Source organism: Sceloporus occidentalis, unplaced genomic scaffold (assembly GCF_023333645.1).
Source record: "Sceloporus occidentalis isolate IW3139 unplaced genomic scaffold, rSceOcc1.0.p SCAF_357, whole genome shotgun sequence".
NCBI classification, from domain to species: domain Eukaryota; kingdom Metazoa; phylum Chordata; class Lepidosauria; order Squamata; family Phrynosomatidae; genus Sceloporus; species Sceloporus occidentalis.
In genome coordinates this window covers 276,615-292,302 of record NW_028317337.1, presented here as the reverse complement: position 1 = coordinate 292,302, position 15,688 = coordinate 276,615, and the positions used below count along the sequence as shown (strand labels likewise).

General features: G+C 51.1%; 1 protein-coding gene and 1 non-coding gene across 2 annotated transcripts; both read right to left on the bottom strand.

Moving 5' to 3' along the window:
- Nucleotides 1-372: 372 nt before the first annotated feature.
- TRNAP-CGG (transfer RNA proline (anticodon CGG)) lies at nt 373-444 on the bottom strand. The gene has a single exon. It is a non-coding gene; the product is annotated as a tRNA-Pro (tRNA).
- Nucleotides 445-5,352: 4,908 nt separating this feature from the next.
- On the bottom strand, nt 5,353-6,339 carry LOC149273981 (beta-1,3-galactosyltransferase 5-like). Its single transcript, XM_089505957.1, has one exon. It carries the CDS (start codon nt 6,337-6,339, stop codon nt 5,353-5,355), a length of 987 nt encoding a protein of 328 aa, XP_089362083.1.
- Nucleotides 6,340-15,688: the final 9,349 nt, after the last annotated feature.

Genomic DNA, 15,688 nt, shown 5'->3' with positions numbered 1-15,688 from the left:
TTCTTCCTTTATGGGAGTAGAAAAGGCATAGGCAGCACCATCTTAAAAGTTACAGCCCACAGAGAAGAGCCATGGCGCCGGGCAGCACTATTCAGCTTGGGCTCGTCCGGGATTTGAACCCGGGATTCTCGCACCTGAAGCGAGAATCATACTCCTAGACCAACAAACTAGAGAAATACTAAAAAGCCGGCGGCGGAAATTTTAGCAGGGAAGCCAAAACGGACGTCCAGCGGCACGCCGGCGTCTGCAACCTTCCTGTCCCAAGGCAACCGCTTCTTCTTTTATGCGGAAGTACAGTGGGATTTTTGACAACTTCTTAAAAGAGATGCCTTGCAGAGAATAGCCACGGTGCTGGGCGGCGCTGTTCAGCTTGGGCTCATCCAGGATTTGAACCCGGGACCCCTCGCACCCGAAGCGAGAATCATACCCCTAGACCAACGAGCCGGAAACCTATGCGCTCCCTGCCGCTGGACGTGTCGAACTTCTCGAGGATGGATTGTCACCGCAAGCATTCGGTGATGAAACTGCGCAACGATAAAAAAATAAAATAAATAAATAAATAAAAAAATGATAATACAAAAAAAATAAAAGAGGAAGACGTAAAAAGCCAGGTTTCAGGGTCTAGCATTAAATGACCATCACCCGTTTCAAAATGCATCCTGTAATTAAACAATTAATTAGACCGTTAACATTAAACGCAGGGCTCGACAAATCCCAGGCACCAGGTCGCCATGGCGACTCAGAATTTTGTCCTGGCGCCAAGGTGTTTGTCAGCCTGTGATCGCGGGGGCGCTGCTGCTGCTGTCTGCCCAGGAGTCTGGGCAGACAGCACAGCCACTCAGGGCCCGCCCCCGAGCCTTAGATCCCTCCCACGGAGTGATCCTGTAGGCTGAAACCGCGATTGCAGGAAAACCTGCAATCACGTTTACAGCTGCCATAGGCAGCTTCAGGAAAGGGGGTTCAGTGTTGATTGGGTCCCCACACAAGTGTGGGGACCTGACCCAACACCCCCCTGCTGCCTGATCGCTCCATGAGAGCGACAGTGCAGCGTTAACCCCTTCAATTCTACAATTGTGTATGACACAGTGGCATAGCAGGGGTTAACATTTGTCCCCACAAGCTTGTGGGGACTCAATATCAGTCAATGCTGTGCTCCAATGGAACATCAGCATTGAAAGCGTTAAAAAAAAAAACCAAAAAAAAAAACCAGCACTGACCTGAAAGTCCAGGGTGCTTCCAGGTGAAATGCTGTGAGTTTAGTAAGTGGGCTGATGATCAGATCACTCCTAACCAACTGTTAGTTTAAAAAAAAATCCTGGCTCCTAACTTTTTTAGCTGGCGCCGAGATTCACAACAAATTTGTCATGCCCTGTTTAAAGCCAATTTCACAGAATCCACACAAATAAATGCATATAATGTACACCAAAAACGTTTATTATCCGTTTATAAAAACATACGGGGACTCTAAGGCTCCTTACAGCAGTAAACACAAAAACCCAGACCCTGCCGGCAGATCGGCCCCATCCGGCCGTTTCTCCTGCTTTAAAGACTCAAACCTTAATCAGTCGTTGGTCTCGTCTTAGATTCAGGAGCCGTATGTCTATCCCATGCATGTTTAATTCCCTCACTGTATTACCCTCTACCTCTTCTACTGGGAGGCTGTTCCACCTTCTCTTTCCATATACTTAATGCTAAGTATAGGGTCCTCCTAAACAAATCAACCGGTCAGAAATCATTAATCAATCTGCCAATAATGAATTTATAATACTATAATATAATAAGTGCAAACCAGAAAATATCTCCAGAGTAACACAGAAAAAGGAAAAAGGGCCAAATTAAGATCCCAATTTAATCCAAGGGCATCCAGCTCTCTAATCCAGAAAGTTCATTGTATCCCCCCTTCCCCTCCACAATGTAATCTTGTATCACGTGACATTTCTCTACGTGACTTGTGGCGGTAGGGCAATTCCTTACTGCTGACTGCGCAGGCGCTGTGTTTCTGTAATGGGGGGGGGTTACCCTTAGCTCTGAGTCAGAAACCAGGAGCTCCATCTAGTGGCTGAGATTCTCATTGCATATAGTAATGGATCATGCAAGGCGATGGATGGGGTCCTGCCCCAGGACCACCTCCAACCATACCCTGCCCCTGCCCTAGCCCACCAACAAATGTGTCCTGCTTTGTACAAGTGTTGGGGCATGGCTGAGTATGAAGCCACTGTGGCTAGAGTGACAACCGCTCTCTACCACTTCAACTGCTATATACTACAAACCTCATCAAGCTTACTTAATAAAAATGATGGATGTTATGGGTCCCAGCAGTAATAGGTAGGATTACTTTCTTGCCACTAAACAGTTTAGTCTACAACTACCATCATGCTCAGCCTAAGCTCTAACTGGCTCAAAATGAAGGGAGAGTGAGGGGTGTTCAGAGTGTATATCGGATAAGGGCATTGTATATGTGTGTGTGTGTATATGTGTGTGTGTGTGTGTGTGTGTGTGTGGGCAGGTATGTGTAAGGGTAGTGTATATGTGTGTGTGTGGGCAGGTATGTGTAAGGGTAGTGTATATGTGTGTGTATGAGCAGGCATGTGTAAGGGTAGTGTATATGTGTGTGTGTGTATATGTGTGTGTGTGTGGGCAGGTATGTGTAAGGGTAGTGTATATGTGTGTGTATGAGCAGGCATGTGTAAGGGTAGTGTATATGTGTGTGTATGAGCAGGCATGTGTAAGGGTAGTGTATTTGTGTGTGTATGAGCAGGCATGTGTAAGGGTAGTGTATTTGTGTGTGTGTGGGCAGGTATGTGTAAGGGTAGTGTATATGTGTGTGTGTGGGCAGGTATGTGTAAGGGTAGTGTATATGTGTGTGTATGAGCAGGCATGTGTAAGGGTAGTGTATATGTGTGTGTGTATATGTGTGTGTGTGTGGGCAGGTATGTGTAAGGGTAGTGTATATGTGTGTGTATGAGCAGGCATGTGTAAGGGTAGTGTATATGTGTGTGTATGAGCAGGCATGTGTAAGGGTAGTGTATTTGTGTGTGTATGAGCAGGCATGTGTAAGGGTAGTGTATTTGTGTGTGTGTGGGCAGGTATGTGTAAGGGTAGTGTATATGTGTGTGTATGAGCAGGCATGTGTAAGGGTAGTTTATATGTGTGTGTATGAGCAGGCATGTGTAAGGGTAGTGTATATGTGTGTGTATGGCAGCATGTGTATATGGGCAGTGTATATGTGTGTGTATGAGCAGGCATGCGTAAGGGTAGTGTATATGTGTGTGTATGAGCAGGCACGTGTAAGGGTAGTGTATATGTGTGTGTATGGCAGCATGTGTATATGTGCAGTGTATTTGTGTGTGTATGAGCAGGCACGTGTAAGGGTAGTGTATATGTGTGTGTATGAGCAGGCACGTGTAAGGGTAGTGTATATGTGTGTGTATGAGCAGGAATGTGTAAGGGTAGTGTATATGTGTGTGTATGAGCAGGCACGTGTAAGGGTAGTGTATATGTGTGTGTATGAGCAGGAATGTGTAAGGGTAGTGTATATGTGTGTGTATGGCAGCATGTGTATATGGGCAGTGTATTTGTGTGTGTATGAGCAGGAATGTGTAAGGGTAGTGTATATGTGTGTGTATGGCAGCATGTGTATATGGGCAGTGTATTTGTGTGTGTATGAGCAGGCACATTTGGTACCCCTACGTGTAAAAGCACCTATCCCAAAAGCATCTGGTCGTCATGTAATTTAAAGCTTATATCAGAAGTAATGGCTCTAGGGTAAGTTGTCATCTCCTGGAGACCCCCTTTAAGGAGACATATTAAGGCAGGGGTGTCCAAACTGCGGCAATCCAGCTGCTGCAGGACTACATTTCCCACAATGCTCTTTCAGCTAAGGGGCTGAGGAGTATGGGAGATGTAGTCCTGCAGCAGCTGGAGGGCCGCAGGTTGGACACCCCTGTATTAAGGGATATTATTTGTCCTGATCTGTCTCCCACTCCATTCTCTCCTCCAGTGATGTCATGGAGTGAACCTGCATCAGACTTGTTCCACGAGTGAGTAGAGACATAACACAAAATATTGGGTTCTCCTGCAAGCTGAGTGAAATCGAAGTATCCACTGGTTGACCGAGATTTCTTTGGGGCCCCTGCAGCTGTGTAATCTTTACAGGGTTCTACATCCTTACACCAAGTTCTGGGGCCCTTATCAGTGGGCTTGGGTCTGTTACACGTTTCATTGCCGGTCCAAGTGTTTCTGTGGCTTCTCGCACTTTACTTGTATTTGTAGCCTGCAGTAAATGAGGCCTCACTAATCTGCCCAATAAAGGGGTAGAAAGGCACTTTCAGATTCTGCATTAATACCCTTTTTGATGCGCGATAGTGATTTGTTTCTTCCCATTGAGTTAATAAGTTTCCACCTTCAAACAACAACTACAAGATACCGGTCAGTACCACAAGCTGCCGGTTAGTACCATGAGCTGCCGGACAGTACTACGAGCTGCCGCTCAGTACTACGAGATGGCGGTCAGTACTACGAGATGGCGGTCACTACCACAAGCTGCCGGTTAGTACCATGAGCTGCTGGACAGTACTTCGAGCTGCCGGACAGTACTATGAGCTGCCGGCCTGTACTACGAGATGGTGGTCAGTACCGCGAGCTGCTGCTCAGTACTACGAGCTGCCGCTCAGTACTAGGAGATGCCGGTCAGTACTACCAGATGCCGCTCAGTACTAGGAGATGCCGGTCAGTACTACGAGATGCCGCTCGGTACTAGGAGATGCCAGTCAGTACTAGGAGATGCCGCTCAGTACTAGGAGATGCCGGTGAAGCTTCGAAGTCAGTTCTTTGTCTTAAGGTAGACATGAGGGAAATGCACATCAAGAATCTCAAAGCAAACATCTTTTGTTGCGGAGGTGCATTCGGTCAGGGTACTGTACCCTACCCCATACACAGTCTAATTAGTGCACAAAAAAAGCTCCAAAAAGTACGCTTTGGGGATACAGGTACTGATCCAATACTAAGGGGATACAGGTACTGATCCAATACTAAGGGGATACAGGTACTGATCCAATACTAAGGATAAGTGGGTACTGATCCAATACTAAGGATAAGTGGGTACTGATCCAGTACTAAGGATAAGTGGGTACTGATCCAATACTAAGGGGATACAGGTACTGATCCAATACAGTGGAGGTATGGGTACTAATCCAATACCGACAAAGGGGTTTTACGCTTGTCGCAGTCCTGAAAAAATACTTTGGCCGGGATATTTTTAGGCCTGATGGAGGGCCACATAATGGGCCAGAATGTTTGTTTCATTTAATGGCTGGGGGGTTTCTACTACCTGTTATTTTATTTTAGCGCGAGTCAGTGCCAGTGAGCCACCTCCGCCTTGCGCGCGCACTCGGTTCTCGCCCGCAGGACATTTTTCTGGGCCAGTTCCTGATCCCCTGGAGATACCCGATGAATTACCATTAGGTAACGGTAGTTGCAAACAGACCACTTCATGTTGTATTTGGTGAATCGAAAGCTGGAAAGGAGGCTGATCCCGGCTCGCTCAGCTAAAATCCCAATATAAGCGTCTTCCACCGGTATAGGAGGGGTGCTTTCTGCCATTTTCAATACTGATATAACTGCATCCAAAGACAAGATGTAGCCGATTCCGCTGGCATAAGGAGGGTATATATCCGGTGGGAAAATGTGCTGAGAAACATACCACTTGCTAGACGGATCCCGGATAACTTTACGTTTCTCCCTAGGAAAAACCGAGCCAACGTAGAGACCTGTTTTGGCCGGGCTATGGAGGGCCAAGGATGCCGGCAGACGGTCAGTGTTGACAAAGCAGTCGTCGTCTGTCTTAAGAATGTATTGTGGGTGGCATCTGTCTGCTGCCCACTTCATGCCATGCATCACTTTCAGGCTTAGGTTCCGGTAGGTGTCCACATAGTTGCCCATGAGGATGTCTCGATGCTCGGCATCCTCTTTGTGAATGTGCCAGTCCAATTCTGCATCTAAAGTGCGCCCGATCAGAAAGACCACCTGCCAAGGATATGCAGCTCCTTCCATGGGTGAAGCCCAGGTCTTCCTTATGGCCTTCCTCTGCTCTATGTGACTTGGATGTGAAGTCACTAAGATGAGCAGGACTGAGTGATCCTGACACTGCGGCCCTCTAAGGTCTTCTGAGAACAAAAGTGAGAAATCAACTCCTTCTTTAGGTGAGGACCAGACGGGGCGAGTTAGATGGAATCTGTCTTCTCCAAACAATGGAGACAGCTGGGACCAGAGCAGGATCAGGCACAGGAAGGAGCTCACGCAGAGCATGAATTTGAGGCACCATGCGCGTTTCAGGGCCATTGGAGACCTTCTCTGGAGCGAAAGGCAGCTTTTCTACTCATGACACTGGACTAAACTTATGTAACTAATGCATCTCTACCCAGTGAGACGTGGACTCTGACACCTACAACACACAGGTTTATAGAGGCCAAGGTCCAACCTCCATCAGGAGCACTGATAGCCCAGAGTGAGAGATGCCTGGGGAGAGGAGGCAAATTCCAAACGAAACCTCCATTACGTGTGAGAAACGTTACAGCCGTGATGCAGCGGCACACGGATATTACGTGCTGCCAGTCGTACTGGTGCCAGTCACCCCCGCGCCCACCAGCGCGCTCTGCCCCATAATTCAGGGAAAGGAGGCGGTGAAGAGAGGGTCCAAGATCTAACAGTCTAATTACATTATGAGATTAACCGTGAGCCAATCACATGCGCGTTGCCGCCTCTGCCAACATGGCCTTTGGCAGTGATCGCTGCCCCTCTCTGCTTGGCACGGATCCTACTTCTCCTGAAAAATAAAGTATTCTTTCCTACTGAAATCCAGACAGGCGATATCTACTGCCCCTTCAGGGGGTATTATTTATTACTGAAATCCAGATGGGCGATATCTACTGCCCCTTCCAGGGGTAATATTTATTACTGAAATCCACATAGGTGATATCTACTGCCCCTTCCAGGGGTAATATTTATTACTGAATTCCAGACAGGCGATATCTACTGCCCCTTCCAGGGGTAATATTTATTACTGAAATCCAGATAGGTGATATCTACTGCCCCTTCAGGGGGTATTATTTATTACTGAAATCCAGACAGGCGATATCTACTGCCCCTTCCCGGGGTAATATTTATTACTGAATTCCAGATAGGCGATATCTACTGCCCCTTCCAGGGGTAATATTTATTACTGAAATCCAGATAGGCGATATCTACTGCCCCTTCAGGGGATATTATTTATTACTGAAATCCAGATAGGAGATATCTACTGCCCCTCCAGGGGGTATTATTTATTACCTAAATCCAGACAGGTGATATCTACTGCCCTTTCCGGGGGTATTATTTATTACTGAAATCCAGATAGGTGATATCTACTGCCCCTTCCGGGGGTAATATTTATTACCTAAATCCAGATAGGCGATATCTACTGCCCCTTCCGGGGGTATTAATTATTACTAAAATCCAGACAGGCGATATCTACTGCCCCTTCCAGGGGGTAATATTTATTACTGAAATCCAGACAGGCGATATCTACTGCCCCTTCCGGGGGAATTATTTATTACTGAAATCCAGATAGGCGATATCTACTGCCCCTTCCGCGGGTAATATTTATTACTGAAATCCAGATAGGCGATATCTACTGCCCCTTCCGGGGGAATTATTTATTACTGAAATCCAGATAGGCGATATCTACTGCCCCTTCCGGGGGAATTATTTATTACTGGAATCCAGTTCCATCCAGAAATGTAACCATCATTTCCTTTATCGTGGTTTCCATCTCCCGGTTACTGAGGCTGACCGGTCACATCCAGGTGCGCCGTACGGTACGGGTTACATGGATGGATCACCAGCGCAGGGAGACTGCCCACAGTGGGGGTAACTATGGAGAGGGGGTGCCTCTTCCCTACTCTGTAAGGTGGTTGGGGATGTTCATTGGTTGTTACCTGGTTGTTGAGGCAAAGGGCCACAATGTTTTTAGGGATAAGGGGTGCCATCAGGTTACTGGGTTACTGGGCTGGAGGGCCCTAGATTATTGCTAGGGAGGGTGTTTATCAAGTTGTTGAGGCTGGAAATCACCTGGTTGCTAGGGCTCTGTGACCTGGTTGCTAAGGGTTAAGTGCCTCCTGGTTTCCAGGGCTGTGCCACCTGGTTGCTAAGGCTGGGAGTCACCTGGTTGCTAAGGGCTGGGTGTCTTTAGGTTGCCAGTAGCTGACAGTTGACTGATTGCTAGGGCTGTGTCACCTAGTTGTTAGGGGCTGTGAGTCACCTGGTTAATAAGGCTGGGAGTCACCTGGTTAATAAGGCTGGGAGTCACCTGGTTGCTAGGGGCTGGGTATCTCTAGGTTGCCTGAGGCTGAAAGTCATCTGCTTGCTAGGGTTGTGTCACCTAGTTTTTAGAGGCTGAAAGTCACCTGGTTGCTAGGGGCTGGGTGTCTCCTGGATGTTAGGGATGGGTGTCTTCTGGTTGCTAGGGCTGTGTCATCATCTGGTTGCTAGGGCTGTGTGAGTGTCACCTGGATGCTAAGGGCCGAGAGTCACCTGGTTGCTAGGGCTGTGTCATCTGGTTGCTAGGGGCTGACAATCACCTGTGTGTGCTGCCAAACCCGGAAGCTGAAGCTCAAAAGACAGAGACCGAGACCTACGGAGAGACGGCGGACAGCGGGAGGGCGTGGTCTGAATTAGCCGTGACCCGGCCCCCTCCGGTCCCGGTGTCCCTCACCCCCATGGCTCCTCTGCGGCAGGAGGTGCGATATCACAAGGTGCAGGAGGCAGAGAGCGAAGACCCTGAGGAGGTGGCAGTGCGCATATATCGGTAATGTGTACCCCCTCCCCCATATACTATATAATATATATATACCGTGTCCTGTACAGGTACAGTGCCCCCCCCATATACTATATATATATATATATATATATATATATATATATATACAATGCACCTCCCAGCCCCATATACTATTAATACTGTGCCTGTACAGGTACGTGCCCCCAAAATACTTTATATATATATATATATATATATATATATATATATATATATATATATACTGTGCCCTGTACAGGTAATGCCCCCCCCCATATATGTGCTATATATACTATATATATATGGTGTAATGTGTTTAGGTGGAGGGCGTGTGAGTTTTGAAGTAGTTGGTTAAGAATCTGCCGCCCTGCGCTTGGCTGGGATCCTGTGTAAATCTCAGATGAAGGTTTATTTGCTTAGCAAAGATTTGGTAATCCCGAGAAGGGCGCACTTTAACCCCGTCCTCCCCACGGGGAAAAGCACGTTATTACCCAAGGTGCAGGTGGCTGGGCAGGTGGAGGGGTAATACGGTTTGGGGGCAGTTGAGTGAAGCGCGTGCTCTTGGGGCGAGTGTTTAAGGGGGAGGATAACGCGTGAGGACCGAGCGTAGCGTATGGAGGGCCCTGGGGGTGACCATGTGGAGAGGGTACACGTGGGGGCCTGGGGCCACGCAGGGAGGGCTGGTCTGTGTGGGGTGAGGAGAGCTCAGATAAACTGGATAAACTCGCTTAACTTGCCTGGGAGGAGATTCCTCTCCGTGCCGCTCGATGCTTCGCTGTGGACAGAGCCACGCGGGGGCCGCATGGGGGCCGCGCTGTGTCAGACCCCACTGTTTGGACCTGTGGTTATAACGATGTTGGAGGAGGTTCACGTAGTCTTGTCTCCACTGCCACATGGACTTGGTTGCCAATTGCCCGGGGCAGTACCCCGTACCAGCTCTGTGCCAGGGGCAATACCCCCACCTACCAGCTTTGTGCCCGGGGCAGTACCCCCTTATCAGCTCCATGCCCGGGGCAGTACCCCCTTATCAGCTCAGTGCCCGGGGCAATACCCCCCCTACCAGCTCTGTGCCCAGGGCATGTCCCTGTGTGTATCTAACATACAGCCTGCACCTTGGGACTGGTTTCAGAATTAGGACAGCTTCTGTCAGAGGGGGGGGCATGATAGCGGGGGAGGGGGCAGTCCTGATAATCTTTGTATTAAAGGGACCCGGCCACCCCACCGGCAGGCAGGTGTATGTTGTTGAGGTCATTTCAGCATCTTCCACGCTCTCACACCTGCATCTCTCCCAGCAGACAGTCGTCCCCGCGCGTGGAGCGCTCTCAGTACGCGGAGATCTGCCTCCGAGTCTTCGCTGCCATCCTGTTATTAGCTGTAGCTGCCGGCCTCGTCTTGTATGAAGTGAAGTTTGGCAAAGTGGAGCCAGGGGCCGCATTTCATAGGCCGCCAGGGTCTGCTGAACGCTCGTGGAACGCTAGTCTGTGGGCAGACGTATCGGCAGACTATCAGCATGACGGCCAAGGTGTAGAAAGCCACAGACATGAGGAACCCAGCAGCCACCAACAGGAAGATCTCGAGGAGGACGACCATGAAGGACACGGGAGCCACCAAAAGGAGGACCCAGAGGAGAACGACCATGAAGGACACGGGAGCCACCAAATAGAGGACCCAGAGGAGGACGGCCACGAAGGACACGGGAGCCACCAAATAGAGGACCCAGAGGAGGACGGCCACGAAGGACACGGGAGCCACCATCATGAGAGCTTGGAGAAGCAGGAACTACTTCCTGCTGGCCACAGGCACAGTGCTGGCACCTACCACCAGGCAGCCATAGTCACTGACTCAGGTAAGCATCTGTCTCCCTGGACACACAACTGTCACTGTACATACAACTGTCACTGTACTCTAACCTCTAACTCTACCCCCCCCGTGCATCCCTGTGTCATGCAAAACTCCCCCGCTGCTCCCTGCGTCGTGCAAGCAACCCCCCGCCGCTCCCTGTGTCTTGCTAAACTCCCCCCCATGGCGCTGCATCTCGCTAAACCCCCCTGCGGATCCTTGTGTCTCGCCAAACTATGCCCCCCGCGCGGCTCCCTGTGTCTCGCAGACCCCACCCCCCGCGTGGCTCCATGTGTCTCGCTATAACCCCCCCGCGAGCGACTGCCTGTGTTCCGCTATAACCCCCCCCTCGCGGCTCCCTGTGTCTCCCTATATACCCCAGTAGAATATATATTGAATATATATTAATCAATATAAAGGAAAAAAATAACCACACCTCTTTTCCGCCCCCACGCAGAAACCTGCTCTCGGATTGGCAGAGAGTTGCTGGCGTCCGGTGGCAACGTGGTCGATGCTGGCATTGCTGCCGCGTTCTGTCTGGCTGTTGTCCACCCGCACAGCACCAGCCTCGGTGAGTGACGCGGCGGCACATGTCGGCCCCCGGGAAATAGGTTTAACGCTGAATAATACACCGCTACTGCTTATGTGGCAGCCGTTTCACTCATCCTCACTGTCCTCCTCCTTTAGGCGGGATCTTCTCTTCCATATATTACAACGGGACTTCGTATAACGCGTCGGCGCTGAATGCCATTCCTAGAGAAGCCTCCCCCACCGCACACGGAATACCCCACGTGCTCCAGGGCCTGCGCGAGCTGCACCGGCAGTATGGGCAGAAGCCGTGGGCGCAGCTGACGGGCGCCGCCATTCGCCTGGCAAAGCAGGGCTTTCTCGTGGATGCTGCGCTTGCTGCCGCTCTGGAGGGGAAGCGTCACACTGTGCTGTCCTCCGTCGGACTCTGCAGTCTCTTCTGCGAGTCCGATAACCGCGTCAAAGGCGTAGGAGCCACAGCGAGGAACCCGAAGCTCGGGGACATTCTGGAGCAGGTCGCCACCTCGATGACCGACTCGTCGCTCCCAGGCAGTCTTATTCAGAGCCTGGCTGGTGACATTCCCGAGACAGACAGGGAGGCGTTCATGAAAGCGCTCTCTAAAAACAACCTGAGGACAGAGGACCCCGTGACGCTTCACCTTCAAGAGATGACGCTGTACTCCACCCCAGGCCCCACTGCCGGTACCATCCTAACCGAGACTCTGAGAGAGACCTACCGGCAAATGGCCTTGCTGGAAAATTCAACCACCGTCCACCAGGCTTATCAGGTTCTGCTCAATGCTTCCATGGCCACGTACAACAAGGCTGGTGGCAGCCCCAGAGGGTCTTCAGGAACCCCCGACACTGGGCGTCCAGCACCCGTAGGCAGCAATGTCGTCGTAGCAGATGAACGTGGCGCAGTCTTTGTGATGTCTCTGACGATAAACAGCACCTTCGGCTCCGGCTTCATCTCTCCCTCCACAGGAATACTACTGAGTGACTTTGCGTGTGCTTCCCAGCCCTCCCCACCCTCCAGTCTCACGTTCTGGGCTTGCCCCTCAGTGCTGTTTCATGCGGCAGAGGAGGATGTGATGGGGTTGGGGGCCACCGGGGACAGCCCAGTACCTTTCTCTGCGGCACAAGTTATCTTTACCCATCTCATCCTGCAGAAGGAACTTTCCGTCGCGGTCCAAGGGCCGCCGGTGGATGGGATTCAGGGTAATGCTAGCGGCTGGTATGAGTATTTCGGACTGGCAGAAAGGAGGGCGGAGTCACATGGTGGGGAATACCCAATGGCTGTGGTGGCAGCAGAAGTCCACGCGGAGCACGTTCATGTCGCCAAGTCCCACGGTCATTGTTCCTTCTCCGATGGGCTGTAACTCTAAAGACTACAGGGATCCGTCCCCAAAACCCGTCACCCGGCAGCTTGTGGATTGTTTACATTGCAGAAAAATATACTTTCGGAAGGAGCATTTCGGGGTTTTTTTTTCTGGATTGCTTGGCGGTTCCGGCCGAAGGCTCGCTGGCGGGGGGATCCGGCCGAAGGCTCGCTGGCGGGGGGAGCCTGCCGAAGGCTCGCTGGTGGTGGGGGATCCGGCCGAAGGCTCGCTGGTGGCGGGGGATCCGGCCGAAGGCTCGCTGGTGGCGGGGGATCCGGCCGAAGGCTCGCTGGTGGCGGGGGATCCGGCCGAAGGCTCGCTGGTGGCGGGGGATCCGGCTGAAGGCTCGCTGGTGGCGGGGGATCCGGCCGAAGGCTCCCTGGTGGCGGTTCCTGATAGTGGTGTAAAAACCGCGAAGGGAAGCCACCTGCTGTTAAACTGTGTTTACTGAACTCATGGCAGGGGCCCCGGGCCCACCCTGCCTACAGAGAGGGGGAATAATATTATAATAAGAAATCTAACTGTAATTTTTTTTAAAGCAGATTATTTACCCCCAAACCCAACCAAGGGGGGTATGAAGAAACTCGTAAAACTGGCCGCCTTTCACGGGTGGCCAACCCCTTAGGCTGGCTATTTTAATGTGACAGATAACGGGGCAAAACACAGTGTGGTGGGGGGGTCACTTACCAAACACTGGGGTATGAGGGGCACTAATGGGTTTACCAGCCAGGTGACAGGCGAGGGGAGCACAAATCACTTACTCTCTTACTGCCAGAGCATAACGTTACTGAGAGGGTGGTAGATAAGTGGAACAGCCTCCCAGCAGAAGTGGTAGAGGGTAATACAGTGAGGGGATTAAACATGCATGGGATAGACATACGGCTCCTGAATCTAAGACGAGACCGACACTTGATTAAGGTTTGGGCTTTTACTGACTGGATGGGCCGACGAGGGCCAAAGAATAACCCCCCCACTGCGTACCCTCAGGGCCCGGGGCAATATGTATGAGACAGAACCTCTTCTGGAAGTCACCCCGGAGGTTACGAGACCTCAGTGAACGATCCAATAAAGCAAGGCAAAACTCCAGCGATTGTGAAAAGTTTTCATTTATAATTTATGATTTTGCAGAACATTCACGCGCATGTACAGAGACAGTCGCAGTACAGAGACAGCCCCAGTACAGAGACAGCCCCAGTACAGAGACAGCCCCAGTACAGAGACAGTCACCATAAAGTCGCAGTACAGAGACAGCCCAGTACAGAGACAGCCCCAGTACAGAGACAGTCACCATAAAGTCGCAGTACAGAGACAGCCCAGTACAGAGACAGACCCAGTACAGAGACAGACCCAGTACAGAGACAGTCACCATAAAGTCGCAGTACAGAGACAGTCCCAGTACAGAGACAGTACAGAGACAGTCACAGTACAGAGACAGCCCCAGTACAGAGACAGTCGCAGTACAGAGACGGCCCCAGTACAGAGACAGTCGAAGTACAGAGACAGTCGCAGTACAGAGACAGTCCCAGTACAGAGACAGTCAACATACAGTCGCAGTACAGAGACAGTCCCAGTACGGAGACAGCCCCAGTACAGAGACAGTCAACATACAGTAGCAGTACAGAGACAGTCCAAGTACGGAGACAGCCCCAGTACAGAGACAGTCGCAGTATGGAGACAGTCAACATACAGTGGCAGTACAGAGACAGTCGCCGTACAGAGACAGTCACTGCCTTCACCCCATTCAATGAAAAATTGGCCAATACTGAAAATCTATGAAAATCAATCCTTACCGGAGAAAACTAACCGGAACCGGGTAACGGAAGCACCACCGCTCTGGCGGTAGGCAGATACTGCGGGTCTCTGGAGTCCTTAGGAATGAGTGTACCCCTGATGTAGTACCAAACCAATACTTGCCCCAAAACTACCCTGTCATTTATAACAGTAATTCAATATTCAGCCCCAAATCATCAACCACCGAGCACCGGCCGGCTGTCAATAAACCGGAGACACTCTGTGTGTCATTTTCACATGGCGCAGTTCTGCTGGCGGTGTGCATAACCATCTCCCTGTCTGCCGGTGGTGTGCATAACTACTCCCTGTCTGCCGGCGGTGTGCATAACTACTCCCTGTCTGCCGGTGGTAGGCATAACTATCTCCCTGTCTGCCGGCGGTGTGCATAACTATCTCCCTGTCTGCCGGTGGTGTGCATAACTACTCCCTGTCTGCCGGTGGTGTGCATAACTACTCCCTGTCTGCCGGTGGTGTGCATAACTACTCCCTGTCTGCCGGTGGTGTGCATAACTACTCCCTGTCTGCCGGTGGTGTGCATAACTACTCCCTGTCTGCCAGCGGTGTGCATAACTACTCCCTGTCTGCCGGCGGTGTGCATAACTATCTCCCTGTCTGCCGGTGGTGTGCATAACTATCTCCCTGTCTGCTGGTGGTAGGCATAACTATCTCCCTGTCTGCCGGCGGTGTGCATAACTATCTCCCTGTCTGCCGGTGGTAGGCATAACCATCTCCCTGTCTGCCGGCTGTAGGAATAACCATCTCCCTGTCTGCCGGCGGTGTGCATAACTATCTCCCTGTCTGCCGGCGGTGTGCATAACTATCTCCCTGTCTGCCGGTGGTAGGCATAACCATCTCCCTGTCTGCCGGCTGTAGGAATAACCATCTCCCTGTCTGCCGGTGGTAGTCATAACTCTCTTCGTGTCTGCCGGTGGTAGTGATAACTCTCTTCGTGTCTGCCGGTGATGGGGATAACTCTCTGCCTGTCTGCCGGTTGTAGGTCCGACCCTCTGCCTGTAGGTAGAAAGCTTTCTGCTGCCGTCCCTTCCGCAGGCCACGCTCGCGGTATTAAGATAATAAAGCACGTATTTCCGGTGTTGAGAGGTAACTGCGATCCTTATAATAAAGAAGCGTTCCTGGAGAAATTCCCCTAAATCCAGAGGGCCACGGCGGTCAGCCACAGCTATTGTCCAATCACATGCATCCCAGGAATTTCCCCTTTTCTCTGTCCCAATGAGTCTGGAGGTGGGCATCCACAAGCCCGATACCCCCACGGGACCCTCAGGTGGGAGTCCGTCCTTCCCTGCGTTCAGCTTCCTTG

Coding starts and splice junctions, on each gene's coding strand:
- LOC149273981 (XM_089505957.1), bottom strand. CDS start 6,339: ATGGCCCTGAAACGCGCATGGTGCCTCAAATTCATGCTCTGCGTGAGC.